Raw genomic sequence first — 20,969 nt, forward strand, 5'->3', positions numbered from 1 at the left:
ATGGACTAGTGGTGGGGAAAATGGACAGCAGGGAGAATATTCAGGGAGCTGTGGAGTTCAAGAGAATGAGAGGAGCTTGAACTAAAGCAATGTCAGGAGGATTGGAAAGGGATGGAGTTTCTATAATAAATAATGCTTATTGGGATGAACATTGATGATAACTTCTCATAGCACATTTTAAAAGAATTATGTATTCTTTCAAAGCCATTGTCTCATATATCATCATAGCACATAGTGACCCATGGGTATTATTTCCACTTTAGTCTAAAACTAAAGAGGCTTACCATTAAAGAATGTCACATCGATTCATGGTGTTAGAGTTTTTGTACAGAAGGCAGACACAGCGCTTCCTAGAGCTTGTATGACAAAATGGATTAGGAAATGCATCTGACAAAGGATGGGAGGATGGAATAGACAGTCGTTAAAAAGATAGGAAAGAAGTGATTACATACAAAATATAGACCCATGTCTTAGACTGTGTAGGCTGCTGTAACAAAAATACCAGAAACTGAGTGGCTGAACAGCACACATTTATTTCTCACAGTTTGGGGGGTTGTGAAGTCCAAGACAAGGCATTCTGGTGAGGATTTGCGTCCTGGTTCCCGGACAGCCATCTTCTAGCTGTGCTCTCACCTGGCGGAAGGGGCGAGAGAACTCTCTGGGGTCTCTTATGAGAGCAGTAGTGTCAGTCACGAGGACTCCCCCCGACCATGACCTGGTCACCTCCTGAAGGCCCACCTCCTCAAGTCATCAAATTGGGGGTTAGGATTTCAGTTTTGGGGGGAGTACAAACATTCATCCATAAAAACCCACCTCTGCCATCACAACAAATTCCATTCCCATTCCGTAGAGGAGAGAAATTAGGGGTCATGTTGGGACAAGAATAGGAGAAGCGAGAGATTCTTCTGGAATTTTTGGAGGCATCTCTGAAAGATGAGTCATCACTGACATTTCCACCTCATATCAAGCTTTTCACCACACTTATTTGATGGCCCAAAATAGCCAGCGTATGAAAATGTACATTTATTGGATAAATCAGGCAGTAACTGATTTTTCAGAGATTTTTAGCTTTACACAAATTCTCACTGAATGGGTATTTGCAAAGTTGCATTCTCCTCAGGACAGTAAAGTAGTATTCCATCTAAGTAACTTCAACTTGTGGCACAGAAGTGTTTCTGGAATTTTAGGTAAAATCCCAGAACACCCGAGTGTGTGATTAATTTAAAAGAGAAATTACTTTTGTTGCTCTAAGCAAGAGGCGTGAAATGAGCAATTCCACAGCTTTAAGACATTGGACTTAAAACAGTCTCGGAAAGCCAGCTACATAAGTGATCTTTCAAGTTAAAGCTTATTTTATTGAAATAACTTTTTCAAAGCCAAGTTAATTAAGCTTTTTGTTTTTCGTATTTGGAAACTGGGATGTCAGATTTACAGTTGAAGTCTATATGGCTTTACTGATTTTTCATAAGAGTCAGGTAGTACTAAACTAGTATCTGCCAGATTATATGACTCAATGGCAGTTAAATGTTTCCAGACCCTTCCTTGAGGAAGGAGAGAGTTTATTGATCACCCTACAGATTGTGAACAAAATAAAGTTAAAATCTAATACTTAATTTTAATAGATTTGTAATTATAACTCTCTGATCATAACTTTCTTACATCACTAACTTTGATTTGTTATTCTAGTTGAACGTAAATACTGAATATAATAAATACTATGATTTCAAAGAATGATTCCTTATTTCTTCACTTAGTATACTCATTATTTAGAGATTTTTGGAGCCACGTATGTTTTTCCATAAACCACACTTTGATTATGTGATTATATTTGCTAAAGCTGTTGCAAATTAATCATTTTTTGTTATGGTCCTCCTTTTGTAACAAGTATTTGTTTAACTAGCCATATATAAACAGAAATTTATTTTGAGGATTAACTTTCATGTGAATAACTGCCTCCTACTTAAATCTTTTAAATCACATCTCTTAGAGGAAAGCTAGCTAGTCTCAGAAGGATTTTTCTTTTTTCCCTTCAAGAATTTAAAAATGAACTGTTTGTATATTGGAACATAGAGAAGTTTATAAATGCATGAAGGCAGGGATCTTATCTTACCTGTCTTTGTATTCCCCATAGCCTCACACAGTGCAGATTGATCCATGCTTATGCAAGATTTAAAGAATATGAAGTAGAAAAAAAACCCTAAGTTATGTGCTTTAAAGTGAGTAGGTAAGGACCATCTCTAAATTAGCCATATTCTGAAAACTGAGGTAGACATCTTCCTGCCCCTCTGCCTGTCTCTCCCCACCATTCCCCAGGGAGTGTACCTAGAGGCACACACACCTTAGTGCTTTGTGTCTGCTGGTCTTATACGTGTGAAAAGAAGCAGGCCCAGCCCTGCTGAATGCTAGAAACCATAAAATCATTTCCAGCCCCCATTTCCTGTTTTCTAATGCTTTCATTCTTTGAAAATACAGTTATACCCCATTTTACACTTGAAGTAAAAGTTGTTCATTTCCACATCTCTGGAGGCCCTGAGGTGTCAGCTAACGTGTTAGATGGCGATGTTACTAACATGTGGAGGATGCAGTCTTTGCTCTTACGGAGGTCTCAGCATGGTGGGACCACAGGCAGGGAACCCGAAGCCATTGAGTGTCCCAGGCCCTGTTACACAGATTGGGACAGAGGTGGGAGTGGTCACTTCTTCCTAGGGGGTCACAGAGGCACTCACGGGCAGAGGCACTCACGGGCAGTGGCACTGGGTCAGAGTGGAGATGAATGGGGAGCTTTTCAGAAGGAGACTGAGGAGAGGACAGGGAGGGCAGAGGGAAAAGTGTGTGTGTTTGGGGGTGAGGCGGGCGCTGCTGCTGGAGAGCATGATGCAGGCAGGGGCCTCCATGGGACAGATGGCGTTTGGACGGCAAGCTGCAGGCAGTAGAGAACTAACGAAGGGCTTTAGGCTGTGGCACAATATAATCAGGTTTTCATTTTAGAAAATGACTCTAATTACCATGCAGAGAATGAGTAGGCTACGTAGGCTTTCTGAAAACAGTGCTTATAGAACACAAATACACCAAACATTAAGTTGTCTTCCTCGTTGCCTAAAATAGAACTTTACAAAAAATCACAATACACTCACTTCTATAATTGGAATTTCCAGATGATTTGTTCTTTGGATAGATTATCTTTTCATAGCGTTTCGATACTTTGTGTTTGGCTTCGAGCACGGCAGACTCTCCATCCTGGGTAACCTCAGCGCAGCTTTTCCACCGGACTGGGCCTAATATCCCTTCCTCTCACTCATTTACATCTAGCTGCTCAACCCAAACGCTCAGACTTTTCCTTGGTTCAGTAAAGTCCGGAAGATTCTGCCTCCAAGGTAATGTCTCAAGTTGCTCCACTTCTCTCCATTTCTGTGATGCTGGAACCTTATTTCAAGGAGCTTTTCGTGTCTCTCCCTCAGACTACTGCCGCCTCTTCCCGGGTCCCCCACTTAGGTTCTCACCCATTTCCCCCTTCTCACTCGGCTGCTTCAAACATTTCACTAGCTTTTTGCACGTAAACAGTGGACGCCCCGTTGCGTCAGCAGCTCAGAGCTCTGGGCTCCCTCAGCCTCATCTCTGGACACGTTCCTCCTGTTCCATCCGTTATTTGCCCTTACAGTGGCCTCGGAACACTTACTCTCTTCTTCCAAGAAGCTCTTATAATTTGCTGCCTGGCAAATACTCCTTGAACTTAATAGCATAATGATATCATAATAATAACGCTTTCTGCCATTTATTGAATGTTTTCTGTAACCCAGACAGTGTGCTAAGTGCTCTCCAGGCATTATCTTGTAATTAAATTGGATGCAACAAGCTTGTGAAGTTGATATTATTACTGCCATATTTTAGGAGAGGAAACGAGAGCAGAGAGCTGAAATCACTTGCCCAGATTCGTATTGGTGGTGAGTGGCAGAGCCTGGTTTGACGTCTGTCTGTCTGAGTCCAGACTGAGCTCTTTGGTACCAAAGTTTCAAAAGTATTTTGTTATCATTAAATATTAATGATCTGACAATTCCTGGAAGACAACTTTGAGCGAGCTGTATAAGGTCTGACAATTAAGTTCGTAAACATGTTGCAATGATGTTGCTAACGTTTTGTGATATCAGAGGGATTATTCATTTTGAATCTGTACCAACTGGACAAACAGTTAACCAAGTTTACTATTTGGAAGTGCTGAAAAGGTTGTGTGAAAAAGTTAGACCACCTGAACTTTTCACCAACAATTCCTGGCTCTTGCATCACGACAATGCACCAGCTCACACGGCACTGTCTGTGAGGGAGTTTTTAGCCAGTAAACAAATAACTGTATTGGAACACCTTCCTTACTCACCTGATCTGGCCCCCAGTGACTTCTTTCTTTACCCAAAGATAAAGGAAATATTGAAAGGAAAACATTTTGATGATAGTCTGTACATCAAGGGTAATATGACGACAGCTCTGATGGCCATTCCAGAAAAAGAAATTGCTTTGAAGGGTGGACTAGGCACTGGCATCGGTGCATAGCTTCCCAAGGGGAGGACTTCGAAGGTGACAATAGTGATATTCAGCAGTGAGGTATGTAGCACTTTTTCTAGGATGAGTTCGCGAACTTAATTGTCTGATCTTCATAGAGAAAATCTTCTATTGTAGATGAGGGTAAAGGAGATCAAATATATGGAGATGGAAAGAGAACTGACTCTGGGTAGTGAACACACTATGTGAAATATGAATAATGTATTACAGAATTGTACACCTGAAATCTATGTAACTTTGCCAACAATTGTCAACCTAATAAACTTTAATAAAAATAAAAAAAGAAATTGAAAGTAAGCATTAATATAATTAACTACATTATTGGTGGCAGCAAACTTGTTTCAACATTTTGTGTCTTGTTGATAATAAAGGACACTATAGTGTAAAAGTGGGGAATAAAGTCTGGAGTCAAACAGACCTGGGTTTAATCTCAGTACCTGCTGTAAATTTATATGGACCTCCGTCTTGTCTGTGCTTGGTGAAGTTCTTGGCACTCAGGCTCTATCAGTGTGCAAAGCAGTGGGGTGCATTTCGAATTTTGGTTTTTTGAGCGGTTTTTGTCCTGGAGGCTCACTACAGCATTAATGCTCTTCTGTGAATTCAGTGTAAACGTGATCCATATTGTATAGCAAGGCTGTAAGTTTAGTTTCCTTCTTTCTTCTTAACAGCCAATTAAAGTGAAACACTCAATTTAACTCTATTAGGTAAAATAAACTCAGAGATCTTCCATTCTAATAGGTAATGGTAAACATAATAAACATCAAAAAACATAATAAATATGTAAATTACATTACATGTTAGAAGATGTACTTTGTGTGGGGGGGGGAGTAAATAAGATCCAGGTGGAGGAAAATAGGGAGAACATGTTTCTGTATTAAATTGGAGGTTGATGAGGTGTGTCTCGTTGAGAAGGTCAGAATTGAAGGAGTTGAGCGGATAGACTTCTGAGGGAAGAGCAGTGAAGGGGACAGTGGGTCGTGTCCAGACGTGAGGGAGGAGCGTACATGCCCATTTGACACTGTGGAGGGAGGGGACCAATAGGGAGAGATGCTGGGTGACATCAGAGAGGTTCTGGAAATTCTGTTGTTGACGATGAAATGAACTTGTATCGTAAAATGCTTCGCGGGGGGCCTGACCCAGAGAGCCCCTGCCTGCGTCTTCCAACCACATCTCCTCCCCTTGTGAGCTCCATCCTGCATGTATAACCCAAAGCTCTTTGAAGATTCCCCAAATTTCCCTGCCATTTTAAACCTTTCTACTTCTGCATACTCCTAAAATACCCTCTCCTTCCCTTGTCATTCTGGTAAACTCCTTTGAGACCGGCCCCAGGCTATCCTCAGAGGCAGAGTGGATCTTCCTTCTCTGAACCTCCATGCTCAGTGCTTTGAATATATGTGTGTCACAGTAACACATGGCGGCCGATAATGGACATTTAATGAGCACTTACTATGTGCTATACAATAAGTCCGTTACATGCTTTTAATTTGTTCCTTACAGCCCTATAATCTATCATCCTTTTATAGGTGAATCAATAAAGGCATAAGGAAGTTTAGTAATTTGCTTAAGCTCATCCAGCTCCTAAGAGGTGGCACCAGATTTCTGGCTCCAGAGCCCATACCTTTCTTTTTTGTTAATTTCTTTTTTCAACTTTATTTTTCAATTACAGTTGACAGACAATATTATATTGGTTTCAGGGGCGCATATAGTGATTCGACATTTACGTACCTTATGAAGTGATCACCCCAGCAAATCTAGTACCCTTCTGACACCATACATAAGTTATTATAATATTATTGCCTGTATTCATGGTGCTCACCAGGTGGGAAAGGGACTGGGGGATGGGTAAAAAAGGTGAAAGGGATTAAGAAGTATAAAATGCCAGCTCTAAAAGTGGTCACAGGGATGGAAAGCTAGTGCCTTTCTTAATCATTGTGTTATACTGCGCCTCTCCCCTTTCCACCATTTACTGAACACTTACTGTATACAAGTCAGTGTATGCGTCACACCGTATTACAAGCATTAGTTTGTGTGCTTGTGCCGTCTGTACTATTTGTGACGACTCGTAGTCAGGGAACCGTGTCAGAGTTACCTTTGCTCTTTGGGACTTTGCATGTGTGCTCCCTTGATTGAACAGAAAGAAGAAAATATTGTCTCATGTAATTTGTAGGACATGGGAAACAATATTCAAAATGTTAATGATACTGTGTCATTAATTCTGAATTTTATTTGGTTTTGAATTTAATTTCATCATGTCGTGCTTCTGCTTCTCCCCAGACCAGTATTAAAGAGGGACAACTATTGAAGCAAACCAGTTCTTTCCAAAGGTGGAAAAAGCGCTACTTCAAACTTCGAGGCCGGACACTTTATTATGCAAAGGACTCAAAGGTAATTGGAGAAAAAACTAGTTGCAAGCAAGCACTTGAGGTTGTGGGTGGGTTTAAAATTATGATTCTGTAAGCTGTTCTTGTCTTGGAGCTCACTATAGCCTTCTTTGCTTGCTGCTCTTCTGTGAATTCCATATAAATGTGATTCATCTGGACCAAATCTCAAGGGGGGTCAATTTAAGTCAGTTTCAGGGCATGTCCCCTAAGATGATTGACTAGGAAGGTTCTAGTGTATTTTTTGCTTTCTTCCTTTCTTCTTTTGTTCCGATTAAAATGAAATGTTAAATCTAACCTCATGAGATATAATGAACTCAAAATTTTGGATTTCCCCTCCTTTCTCAATACTTTCCATCTTATAAATCTTGCCCTGACCATGAGAGAGAGAATGTCTATAGTTGCTGAGAATCCATGCTCTGGTTTCAGACAGAGTTCATATATATCCCAGTTCCAGTACATTCCAGGGGAGCACGTGATGTTGACAGGTGGTGTAAATGAGGTAATAGACATAAAGTACTTCCATGGTACCCGGTACACAGAGTAATCACTCAGTTATGCTAGTAGTTACGAATAATAGTCATAGTGTAACAAAATTAAGGCTTTAAAGAATTTTTATGTAACAGTCAAATAAAATAATGATGCAGTTTTGGAGGAAAGAAATTAGAATGATGAGTTTCCATTTAAACCTGCTATTTTAGTAGTCCTTCAAAAATAGACATTAAAATTTCGTGCTACTGTGTCAGTTGAGTAATTGATAATTTCCATATTAAAGAAAAGTATGTTCCTCATATAAATAGTAGAGTTACACCCCAGGAAGTAAAAACAAACCAGCAAACAAACCTAATCTTTAGATTATGTAGCTGTAGGAGTAATAACTGAATGAAATAATCTTCTTTTCAAAGCCGTTGTGTTCAGGGTTGTCCCTGATGGGCTGCCTCCTGACTTTTCCCATTTGTCAGTGGGCAGCAGATAACCACTTGATAGTCTTCAGCCTGGCCCCATGTTTCCATCCTTCTGTCTGCACTTTATTCCATTATTCACAAGAGAAATAACCTGTGACCTTCCATCGCGTTTCGTAGTATCTCTTCTACTTCAAATAGTCTAGCTTATGTTAAAGTTACTTGTGTCTGTTTCATCGCCTGTGCTGGATTATAAATTCTCTCAAGTCAGGGAGCAAGTTGTATAGTCAGATTGGTAGGATTGAAGCATTAACCCCCTGGAGATCTTGGGGGGCTTGAAGCTGTCAGAGAAGGGGCCCCTTTTTCTACACTTTAGAGGAGCATGATACCTGCCTTGCTGGAAGACACTGAATGAGTGTGAACAACGACGGCATGATTCAGTGGGAAGGATGTATTTATTTACTAGAATTTTCGAATCTCTGAATTGTACATTTTTAAAGATCCCATTTCTATGGAGTTTTTACCACTGAAACTTTTTTGATTGAAACCACTTTTAAGAGTATAAAAGAAACATCGTTTTATATTTGCAGAGCACATTCACCATCTCACTTGAACACATTTATAAATGAGGAAAAGAAGGTTCGGTATATCTCCGTGACCTGAGTCAGGACTAGTTCTTTTCAGTCCTCACTTAACGAATGTGGGTTAAGTCTTCTGGAGTTCTTTAAAGTCCATTTCAGTTTGGGGTTTATGTGTTAGTTGTACTGTATGGTTTTACTCACGAAGTATCACTAACTTCGATTTTTCTTCATTTTATATTCCGAATTCCTGACATAGGCTTATAGTCATGACCTGATATTAAAAAAAAAAAAAAAAAAAAGTTATTGAGGAGCCTTGAGTTCGGTTTTCATTTAATCTGTTTGTCTTCTTTTTCATTAACAGTCTCTGATATTTGATGAAGTTGACCTCTCAGATGCCAGTGTAGCTGAAGCAAGCACAAAGAATGCTAACAACAGCTTCACGGTATGGTTATGTTCTAACTCCCCACCCAAAAGTTACAGAATGACTTTTCCTAGGCGTATGCAGGATGCCCTCTTCAGTTACAAACTGTGTGTCAGGGGTGCTGGTTGGAGTTCCTACCACTCTATACCTTGGCACCCAACACCCTTCATGATTGTTTGGGTCAATAAACCAGTGTATGAAATAAATGTTTTGTTTTGTTTTTTTACTATATATATATATATATATGTTTTTTTTCTTTTAAATTTAATACTTTAATGCCATTGTTCTTTGAATACTCACAAAGTTTGGTCTTTCCTTCAATCTCATAAATAATATTTTCTTCTCTTCTACTTTTACTGTAGTTGCTCTAGTTCAGGCTGTCGTTTCTTCTTGCTTAGGTAATTCATTTGGTAGCTATTTAAGAAGTGTCCTCTGTGCCAGTTACTTCTTTTCCAGTTGCAAATCCCATGGCTTAGAATACGTCACTGGCTTGCCATTGCCTGTCAAGTTACATCTGCAACTGCATCTTACAGTCTTATAAAATCATGCCTCAGCATTCTTGTGCTACTGATAATTACTTGTCTTTATGCACCTTACCAGACCAGCGTTCTTGTCTGTGCCTATGCTTTCCCCATCCTCTCTGTCTTAAATGATTCCGCCTTCATCTAGAGCTGTTGAAATCCAACCAGTTCTTCCAGGCTTATCTCAGATTCCATTCTTCCTCTATCTAATTCTTTGATTCAGAAAAATGTGAATTTAGTATCCTGTGGATTGAGTAGTGTATGCCAGGTACTTGTGCTAAGCCCAAGAGATTCACGGATGGATGGATGGATGGATGGATGGATGGATGGATGGGTGGGTGGGTGGGTGGGTGGGTGGATGGATGGATGGATGGATGGATGGATGAATGAGTGGATGGATGGATGAATGGGTGGATGGATGGATGGGTGGGTGGGTGGGTGGGTGGGTGGGTGGATGGATGGATGGATGGAGGATGAATGAGTGGATGGATGGATGGATGGATGGGTGGGTGGATGAGTCGGTGAGTGAGTAAATGAATGAATGAATGAATAAATATTACTTCCCTTAAGGTATTCACAGTGTAGTTCAGTGAAGTTCATCTGCAGTTATACGTGTACCTACGTATTCCTTAGGTCCTCTAAGATGCATTGTTCTTGCTCTGTAGTTGCCCCCTCCACATGCCCAGTCCCTGCTCTTGGAAGCCACCACTAGTGACAACAGTGTATTGTGTCCATACGCTAGGCATGCGAGGGCAGGGAAGACAGACAGATAGACAAATAGAGAGCAGTGCCATGATAGAGGTAAGCACTGATGGGAGGGGTGGGGGAGGGAGCAGATGAGTTCAGATTTCATCTTATTGATTTATGGGTACGTGGAATAATTCATGGTGTAAATATTCCTCCCCCCACTCCCGAGGGAGAGTTTAGTTTGAGAAGAGGAAAGCCAAGAATAGAATCCTGGGAAAATGTTTAAATGTAAGGTTTGACCAATAGAGACAGAGAAAGCATTCTGGAGTTATAGAAGGAGCATCAGGAGGCAACGATGTTATAAAAAGCCACTGGAAGAGTGTCAAGACGGAAGTTGTTAAACATCAAATACTGTCGAGAGGTCAAGTGGAAGAAGAAATGGAAAGTGTTTGTCGAATTTGGTAACCCGGAGGACGTGGAAGTGGATCGTTTCAGCAGTGGGGTGGCATGCGTTAGGCTGCACTGAGAATGCAGAGTGGAAAGGCAAAGGAGGCCAGGGTAGATTACTTCTCCTACAACTTGGCTCCTTAAAGGAGAACAAGTATAGCTAGAAGTATGCTCAGGTTTGCAGAGAGAGTGTTGGTTTTGTTGTTGTTCTTTTGTTTTGTTTTTAAAGTGGGTTGTGAGTGTGTCTATAAGAAGAGAGGAAAGAATTGTTAGAATGAAAAGGTGAAGCTGGAGGAAAGAGAGAGAATGATGATGAAGCCTGATTGCTGAGTAAGATGAAAGGCAAAAGAACCAGAGTACAGGGTAAGAGATTAGCATCGGCCAGTTTATGGGTGTAGGTGGGGACAGGAAGTTCGTGTATTTCAAACCCAAATACTACTGTTCTCAGTGAAATTGAAGACAAGGTCATCTGCTATGAGTAAGAGTTTAGGAGCATTTGGAGTAGCTTCTATAGAAAATGAGAAATGAAACTGAATAGGGACCTGTAGGAGATTTACCAGGTAGTAAGGAGTGTCACAATGTCTGCCAAAGATTGGAGATCAAGCTTAGCAATGCTCTTCATTCTTAGGCATAGAGCATTTTCTTTAAGATGGGGATAGAGGACAACAACTAAATGGATCCAGGGTTAATGGGGAAGGTTAAACAGAAAGATAAAGGGATGATTGGGTGTTCGGGGGATCAGTAACTCATCTATCTTCCCACTTTGAGTTCTCAGGTTTTTGAAATGAGACACAAATGGTAAGGGACAGCTTATTAATGGCTGAACAGGATCCAATAACCACTAAATACAGAACTTCTGATAAATTGTTGGAGGCCTAAGATCAAAATGTTGCTTATTCTTCTTTCCTCCCAAATGAAGGGGGTCAGAGGTAGGGTGATTAACCAATCAGACTAAACCGCTCTCCTTCCCTGGGGACTACACGTTAGTCGTCTCCCCTCTATGGAGACTCATGGGGGAGGGAGAGATAAGGCTGTCCCCCAACAGGGATCTAGAGCTTAATCTATAAAAGGGTTCCAACATTTAAGATTCGAAGGATGGAGTAATTTCAGGTGAAGACAAGGTCTAGAGCAGGCATGTCCAAACTGCGGCCCGCGGGCCAACTGCGGCCCATGATCCATTGTTAATTGGCCCGCAGCAAATTCCAAAAATATATTTAGTTTACTTAAATAAACCAGGTGAGGCAATACATACTTCACCTCGAATGAGTGGCCCGGCTGTTTGTGTATTTTACCACATATGTCCCTTGGTGAAAAACATTGGAAAAAGTTTGGACACCCCTATTCTAGAGTATTGGTGCAGATAAAGGTAAAAGGAACGAGAAGCTTGGGTTTGGGAGAGTTTATTTAAATCCTTTGTACAGTTCTTTCTGCATGCCATCTCTCCTGTTGAACCTTTCTTAGAGAACTTGCTATATCCTGTCTTACTTTTAGTTAAGTACTTATTTTATTATAACCTCCTTGAGGTCAAAGACTGTCATATCTTTTTACATCATTATTACCTTATCCAGAAGTATTTGTTGATATAATTAATAAGGTGGAAGTTTTTTTAGGCATGAGAAGACTTTTTGTTGAAATATTTTGTTGAAATTTACAAAAAAATGTAGACAAGTGAACACTTTGGTCAACGTTGTTCAAGCAGTAGTTCTCCATAATCAGAAGTGTCTGAACACTGATGGGAACCACTTTGAGCATCTCTTGTCATTGCAGAAGTCAAATGTGACTTGTATTCGTCTTTTGTTATCGTTATATATTGAATATTACAATTTTAATAGTTTTTTTCTTTCTTAAAATGTGTATACATTTTTTAGCACCCTCTGTATATATGTATACATATATACATATATATATATTTCTTAATTCTCTTAAATTGGGCTAATTTTAGCCAGGGTTTGAGTTTGTGGTTTTGCAAGTATCTTCTGCAATAGGTAACAACCGTGACAACAGTAAAACCTACCGACACTGAAAGATTTTCTGTGATGTTAGGTGACATTGATGTGATGGGGCATGGAGAAGGACAGTCCCAGATGCCTCATTGGCATTTTATAAACCTTCAGGTTAATGTTCATCATTAATTTATTTGTAGTTTAATTTTTACCGTGGCATTCTCTGTAATTGTGAACTCTATAATACGTTCTTAGTTTTTTTCATTCATTTTTTTGTTGTTGTTTTTTTTTTGCTGGGTAAATTTTTATTGAGCCTTTTAGTTTACAACATGAGGTTCATTCATTTTAAAAATCATTTTCTCTTTTATTTTCTTGATGTCTGTATGGTATTTTGAGTTTTAGTTTCACTTTTGCACTTGTATCTTTAACACACCTTTGTGCCATCTGTGAATGTTCAATCCAGGGCTCTTTCCTACCACACAGTATTCTTTTGACTGATGTTACAAACTCCAAAAGCTTGGGAATTTTTTTTTTTTCCAAGTGTGTTTTTCCAGGACCCATCAGCTCCAAGTCAAATAGTTGTTTTAATCTAGTTGTGGAGGGCGCAGCTCACAGTGGCCCATGTGGGGATCGAACTGGCAACCTTGTTTTGTAAGAGCACCGCGCTCTAACCAGCTGAGCTAACCAGCTGCCCCAAAGTTTGGGAATTTTGAAGGAGAATGTGGATGAACTGTTATCTTGAGAAAATACTTCATCCTACCTATCTTTCAGAGGTGTAATGAAGATTTATTTCCACTTTTAACTCATACCGTGTTTCCCCCAAAACAAGACTTAGCAAGACAATCAGCTCTAGTGCATCTTTTAGAGCAAAAATTAATAAAAGATCCGGTCCTATATTATATAAGACCTGGTCTTATTTTACTATAAGACTATAAGACTTATTTTACTTATATTAGTTTTTGCTCCAAAAGACACATTAGAGCTGATGGTCCAGCTAGGTCTTATTTTCAGGGAAACCCGGTATGAGTACGTGTGTCGCGCAGTGGACCCTGCTCGCTGCGCCATTTGTCGTGCAGGGTCTCAGCTCCCACTCCCCGCCCAAGAACGCAGGACACGGTAAGGCCAAAAAGGAACACCCATGGAGCCATAAGTAGGGGAATCAAACCAATATATTCTCGCTGGCGGCTGGACTGGAGACACAGGAAGCAGGATCTACATAATCTGCCTAACAGCAGTCCGTGCTTGCCAGCCACCACCTTCTTGCTAGCCCCATTCCTTTCCTGCTAGCGTAGCCACAGCCGTTATATTAGTGGCCAATGGCCTACGGGTTACAGCTGACGGCCAACTAGCCACAGCTGCTGGCATCTGATCACAGTTGATGGCCATTTACTACCCGAGCCAGCACCTTTCTATGTGAGGCCGAGAGCCTGGAAACTGCTTTTTTGGGGTTTTGTCCCCACACTCCACCCCTACAGGGTCTCGCCTCACAATCTACGCGACAAGCGTCTTCTGCGAGGGGCCCTGTGCAAGGAGCCTGGAGGTGAATGCACTATCCCGAACACAGCCAGGCTCTCTGGGCACAGCCAGGGTTTCTCAGGGCACCACCAGTACTTCTGGGCACAGCCAGACATCCTGGGCTTCTTAGGGTACCACCTGTCTCCCCAGGCACAGCCAGGTTTTCTCAGGGCACCACCACAGTACTTCTGGGCACAGCCAGACTTCCTGGGCTTCTTAGGGTACCACCTGTCTCCCCGGGCACAGCCAGAGTTTCTCAGGGGACCACCACAGTACTTCTGGGCACAGCCAGACTTCCTGGGCTTCTTAGGGTATCACCTGTTTCCCCGGGCACAGCCAGCTTTTCTCAGGGCACCACCACAGTACTTCTGGTCACAGCCAGACTTCCTGGGCTTCTTAGGGTACCACCTGTCTCCCCGGGCACAGCCAGAGTTTCTCAGGGCACTGCCACTCTCTCTGGACACAGCCAGACTTCCTGGACTCAGCCAGGGCCTCTCAGGGCATTGCCACTCTCTCTGGGCACAGCCAGACCTCCTGGACACAGCCAGGGCCTCAGGGCACTGCCACTCTCTCTGGGCACAGCCAGACTTCCTGGACACAGCCAGGGCCTCTCAGGGCACTGCCACTCTCTCTGGACACAGCCAGACTTCCTGGACACAGCCAGGGCTCTCAGGGCACTGCCACTCTCTCTGGGCCTCTCGGGGTACTGTGCTGGAACAACAGCGGCTCACATCAAGGTGCTTACATATTATCAATGGCGGCCAGTCAAGACACAAAAGCAAACATCTAACCAGTCCCACTACATGATGGTATGTTCCCAAACAGTCAAGCGTCCATTAAATTAGGGATAGAAGGCAATTCCCCATAGTCCATAGTCATTCGCCAGGGCTGTCCTGGGGGTGAGGGATGACCTTGACCTCACCCTCATCTCCCACGGAGGACTCAGCAAGCATTTCCTCCTGGGACTAAAAGTCCTGCATCCGGGCTGCCTCAGCAAGCAGTTCCCAGCCCACAGGGCGGCAACAACCTTCGCTTTCTCCGCTTTCTCCGGCCTCTGCTGGTTGGGGAACCATCCACCTCTTTCCACCCCTCCACGGGGATCGAGCTCTCCGGCAGCTGCTCCTCCTGGTCTTCCTCAGACTGAGCTTTCATACGCACAAACTGCTCCACTGCCCTTCGGAAAGCTTTGGACAGCACCGTATCCTGCCGACTACGCCATGTGTCGCGCAGAGGACCCTGCTCGCTGCGCCATTTGTCGTGCAGGGTCTCAGCTCCCACTCCCCGCCCAAGAACGCAGGACACGGTAAGGCCAAAAAGGAACACCCATGGAGCCATAAGTAGGGGAATCAAACCAATATATTCTCGCTGGCGGCTGGACTGGAGACACAGGAAGCAGGATCTACATAATCTGCCTAACAGCAGTCCGTGCTTGCCAGCCACCACCTTCTTGCTAGCCCCATTCCTTTCCTGCTAGCGTAGCCACAGCCGTTATATTAGTGGCCAATGGCCTACGGGTTACAGCTGACGGCCAACTAGCCACAGCTGCTGGCATCTGATCACAGTTGATGGCCATTTACTACCCGAGCCAGCACCTTTCTATGTGAGGCCGAGAGCCTGGAAACTGCTTTTTTGGGGTTTTGTCCCCACAACGTGTTATTGGGAAAAGCAGTCTCTGTAATGAGTGAGTCACAATCATTCCTAGTTAGGTAACAGTTGTTTGCTAAAGACGAGCTTTTTAATGATTTGCATGTCCTCACAATCATGTGGCATACATCAAGCTTTCAAAGCCTGCTGTTCAAATGACTGTTTTCTTGACATTTTAATGAAGGTTAAACAAATGAGTCATCATTTTAAAGAAATTACTGTATTGACCTTGCTAAAACTTCTTATGGAAGTTTATAAAGAAAGTAGCATTTTTTTTTTCAAAGTAGAAAGACAGAGGTAATTTATTTGGTTTATGTAACCACCCTTAGCATCTCTAGTGAGCTGGAAAGCGTGTGAGTGTGGAAGTCTAGTGTGTGTGAGAGCTCATGGTTACCGCACAGCCATGCTGGTCCCACTCCGTTGTCTGAAGCACAGATACATGTGCGAGCACTTATTTTTAGAACTCAGTGAGTACTGGAGCAAAGAGTCATTGTAGTTCAAGGGTCACTGGCCACAGCAGACGTGACTGAAGGATGATTGGCATTAGGTTATGATCTTTCTGCTGAGGTCTTCAAAAGTATACATGAAAACAACCAATCAACAAAGAGAACGTACTCTTGTATCCTATAAGATTGTGAAAGTGATGCATTCATAGTGGAATGGAAATGAGCAGACTGTATTTTAAAGTTTACTTTCTGTTTATGGTGTTTTCCCCTGGGCTCACTCTACATTGATCTCTTAAGAGAGATGTCACATCCTTTGAGCCTAAGAAATTGTCAGTTTACTTTTATCAATTAGTATCTCAATGTTGAGTTACAAAGGAAGTAAGTAAAAGTTATTCGTTTCATATCATTCGTGAATGCACATCACACAACAGGTATTTAATTAAGCACCTAAAGAACTCATCACTGACATAAATAAGTTGCCTACTTTATTTGGTAATGTTTCCTGTAACTACTGTGTGCCTTCTAAATGCTTTGTATCTGATAAAGCATCAATTCGTCATATCAGTCCTATAAGGTAGGAAGTGTTATGCTCCCCAGTTACAGGAACCGGAGACATCTAATAATCCATGTAAACAGCTTGTTTCTGAACCCACCTGCGCCATCTGGTCTCAGCTGTGCCCGTGGCCATTCTGCTCTCCTGCCTCTTTCGTGGGGAGTTTTAAAGGAGTGTGGTTCCGATTGTTTTGCTCTAATAGGTTTTTACGTGTGCAGTTGTCTGTTCCACTCTAAGTCAGCCACGGTCTCATGTTGCATTACTACAGTCTTGTGATACTGGCCGGTCATACTAAAAACCTTGAATAGTATTACATTATATTTGGGGCACTACATTTGAAATAGAAAAGTTGGCTAAGGAACTCACAGAGGGTGGTAACCAGTATTATAAAGAAGGCTGAGGATTGATTGACGTTAAAACGCACTTTTCATTTTAAAGATTTGGGGGAAATGTGACCGTCTTTTTAATATTTGAAGAATTATCATGTAAAAGAGGCAGTAGATGGGTTTTGTATGACTGCAGCGTGCAGGGCAAAGACCTGTGGTTGAATTCACAGGGGGACAGTGTCAGCTCCACGGAGAGGACCGCGTTATAAGTTAAGTCACCTGATAGAACGGCCCCTTGTGAGGTAACAGCTCTTCCCATTGTTGGAACTCTCTAGTCACCTCATTCCCTGTGAACTGCAAGGGGCTTTCAAGAAGAGAGTTCTTGGAGCAGACTCAGGCTCAGAGAGCGGAAGTGAGTTTCTCAAGGTTGGATGGCTAGTAGCTCCGCACAGCTTGTACAGAATTTGGGGCTCTCCGCCCTTGGGGTTTGTTGGGAATAGGCAGGGAGGAGTGGATTTAGAGTTGGCTGAGCGCCCTGCTGGTCACTTTAAACCCAGTCTCATTACAGCAAGAGCTAAGTGGCCTCCTTCACGGATGCTATGGGAGAGATCTCTGCATGGTGTGTGGATGTGAGAGGGGCTGAGGGGGAGGTAGTGGCACAGACTGCTGTCTTCACCTCTGAATCCCCATGGCTAAGGCAGGGTCTTCACAGAGGGGAAGCACAACTGATGTTTGTTAAATGAATGAAGGAGTGTGCCTTATTGAATGAATAAACGAATGCTGTTTGAAAACTAATTTTTCTTTGGGAGAAAAATGGCATTTCAAGTTTTAGCGTAGAGAACAGTTTTCTAAATTCCCCCAATGATGTTGAATTGTAATGTGTCTGTAAATATTTGTATTCTTGGTGAAATCTTTATACCATGACCCAGACTGTTTTTATACCAAAAGTAAGTCTTACAAGCCGGATTGCTGCCTGTCATTAATTGTTGCAGTGGTCCCACGTAATTGTTAGATGCCTGATATTGGCAAAACTCATAGTTTTTACATTCAAATTGGTTAAAATAGTTTATAGCATTTTACAATGATACCACATTAATGCAATTTGAGTGGCTGTTTTTTGCCTTTTAAAATTGATGTACAGTGTAGATGACTTTATACTATGAAAGCCAATTATTTATAAGTTAAGTTTGAAATTTGTATTCCTATAACTTAGACATCATGCTTTTAGAAATGAAATATCATTGTTTCTGTGGATGTATCATATTTATCTTTTCATTTAGTGATATCGCATCTTTTCCAAGAATATAATCCAGAGAAATACCTCTTAAAGCTATTATGAACTTCCTCAGACCAAAGTCCTAGGAGGTAAGAAACCAGTGGTCCTTTCGTAGCCAGACTAAAGTCTTGGGGTGGATGTAAGATTCGGGTAGGAGAGAACTGTGCCTTGCTTTATCTCCGCCTTCACTAGTAGCCATCCAGAAATCTTTCAAATGGGAACCAGTGAGCGTGCCTTTGAGTATTCTGGCAAGCCCGGAGTTCTGGGAACCTGGCTTTGTTTGCATAATCAGACCATGGGAGTGTCAGCACACAGATCAGTTTGGTCCAAGGGTGTGTCGTGATGTGAATAGACACTACCAGTAATTTGGGAGAGTGGACTCACCATCTAAAGAACGGTGCCCTGGAGGTGCAGGCAGGGTACCATGTAAGTTGCTGTGCTTGGCATTTCCACGTTCTCCTCGCCTGTCCGGGTCTTCTGAAGATCCGGGACTCAGGGACGACGTGGCCAGTAGCCTTCAATCTGCTGCTTCTAGTACTTTTTCTCTCCCACAGGCTATGGCACAGCCCATTCCCTACACCCTCTTCCATTTCTGGGCCTGCCCTTAGACATTCATTCATTCATTCATTCATTCAGCAAATATTTACTGAGAGCCTGCTGTATGGAGCAGACATTGTACCAGCTTCTGGATATGCAGTGGTGGATAAAAGAATTGGCCTCTAAGGACTGAATTTGTGAAAAGTTGTAAAACCTCCATGGATAGGCCCCTGCCTTTAAAATATGTGGCCCTGAAATAGGATTCTTGGGATACAAAACACAAGGAATTGCCTCCCCAGGGGACTGGAATCTGTGCTGTCACAGGGCCCATTGCTGATGAGAAGGGAGAGGATTACAAACTCTTTTAGGGGATTGAGGTCCAGACCCTTCCAGATTCCACAGACAGAATCTGCTGGGCCTGTTTCATCTGCTCTTGTTCACACACACGCCCCCTATGCCAGGATTTCTGGGGTCCAAATATAGTGACTGTGTAGACCTGCTTATCCCTGAGTCCAGACGCCAGGGTTTTATGCAGCTGGTTCCCTGGGAGGATGTTTGCCTTAGGCACCCTGTGAGTGGCCAGTGGGAGACTGCCGTCCAGGTGTGCAGCCTGGCCTGCTTTAACTTTGTGTGATGGAGGACTGACCTTCATAGTGACCTTTCTGTGCTGTCATTCCCAGTGGAGGCCACGTGCAGAGCGGCCCCTGTGCTACTTACACATCTGCGTTTCACTCACATGCTGCTCCTCGTACTAGGCCTTTCGCAGCTCCGTCCAGATGGTCCTGAGCTGGTGCTCTGACTGGGACGGCGACCGTACTTCTGTGGACTTGAACTTCTAGATTCCATCTTCTCTTCTGAGAGATTCAGCATGAACACAGGCAACAATTGCTCAAGTGTTGAACTAGCACCCTGGCCCCACCAACCGATAGTGACGCAGAGGCTTCTAAGCTGCGGGGGCCACCACGGAAGGCTGGTCCCCTCTTGGCCAGCCTGACTGCTCCACCCATGGAAGGGCTCTGGGATCAACTTGGCCTGCACTATGGTCTTTTCCTGGCTGAGGTGCTCAATTCAAGGCCCTTTAGTCCCATGCCCATTTAGATGAGCTCTGACTTCCGAAACCCATTTGTGGTACAGAAAGAAGCCTCAACCCCTATGAAAGGTGACAACTTGTCTCCTGGAGATACCTGGAATAGGGGCCTATATGGGAAAATAAACTATTGGCAATAAATTTTTTAAAAACCCACCATACATGTCTGACTGTCAGAAGAAGGCCTGACAGCCTGCGGCCATTTGATTGAAGCAGCAGAACCCTGAGGAGTTTCAGCATCTTGCGAGTTCTGTGCTGACTAGATGGTGCCATCTTGCTTTCTAAGAAGTTTGATGTTCCAAATCTCAGGAAGCCCGACTCTTTGGTGCCCTGTTAAGAAATTGGGAAGTAGACAGCCATGGTGCTGAAACTCTCCAAAGAATCCCAGAGATGTTTACAAGCCTGACTAGAAAGTGGCTAGGAAAGAGATTTTCAGTTTAGTAATTTCTGCCTTAAACATTTTTGTGGTCTCTGGACCCAATTTAAACTTTGCCAAGACTAAATCTTAGTGCATGAAGACAAAAGTAGGTTTGTAGTTAAGGGAGACAAATTGCAATCTAGTGAGCAACAGACATGGGAAGTCCAAAGCAATATCTTTTCATTGACAACAGATAGGATGAGTGCTATCCAGTTGGAGATTCTTTTTTCTTTCCTGCCTCCCTTCCTTCCTTCACTCCCTTCCTTCCCTCCCTCCCTTCCTCTCTCCCTTTTTTCCCTCCCTCCCTTCCTTCCCTCCCTCCCTACCTCTCTCCCTTCCTTCCCTCCCTCCCTCCTCTCTCCCTTTCTTCCCTCGCTCCCTTCCCTCCCCCTCCCCGCCTCCCTCTCTCTCTTCCCTCCCTTCCTCCCCTCCTTCCCCCACCCCTTCATTGTCGTAGGATGAGACTCACCATTGGTAGCAAATCTGAAGGCTTTGGGGCAGTTCTGGTGCTCAAGTTGTGTTAGCTGATCGGGGTTTGTGAAGGACCAGCCAGCTCTCTTAGGATACTTTCAGAAGCTTCTGGTAAGCTGTGCCTACTGTTGTGGAACTCAAGGCAGAAGATGGTCTTTAAAGCTTGGAGAAAAACAGATTAGTAGCAAGAAACTGGTAAACAGCCAACATCACAGAGTAGGTGTGGCTACATGACACATGGTGCCTTGACATCAGGACTTCATCC

At 42.9% G+C, this 20,969-nt stretch overlaps 1 protein-coding gene across 6 annotated transcripts in view; it reads left to right on the forward strand.

The window, feature by feature from the left end:
* Positions 1-20,969, forward strand: part of DGKH (diacylglycerol kinase eta) — a 164,304-nt gene that overhangs the window by 66,184 nt on the left and 77,151 nt on the right. For all 6 annotated transcript variants that reach the window (XM_081046611.1, XM_081046613.1, XM_081046610.1 and 3 more), the window contains exons 3-4: positions 6,826-6,936; positions 8,774-8,854. In XM_081046611.1, the coding sequence (XP_080902737.1) occupies positions 6,826-6,936; positions 8,774-8,854 (192 nt within the window). The remainder of the gene's footprint in view (positions 1-6,825; positions 6,937-8,773; positions 8,855-20,969) is intronic.

The sequence above is a fragment of the Rhinolophus hipposideros genome (genome assembly GCF_964194185.1).
Source record: "Rhinolophus hipposideros genome assembly, chromosome: 4".
NCBI lineage: Eukaryota > Metazoa > Chordata > Mammalia > Chiroptera > Rhinolophidae > Rhinolophus > Rhinolophus hipposideros.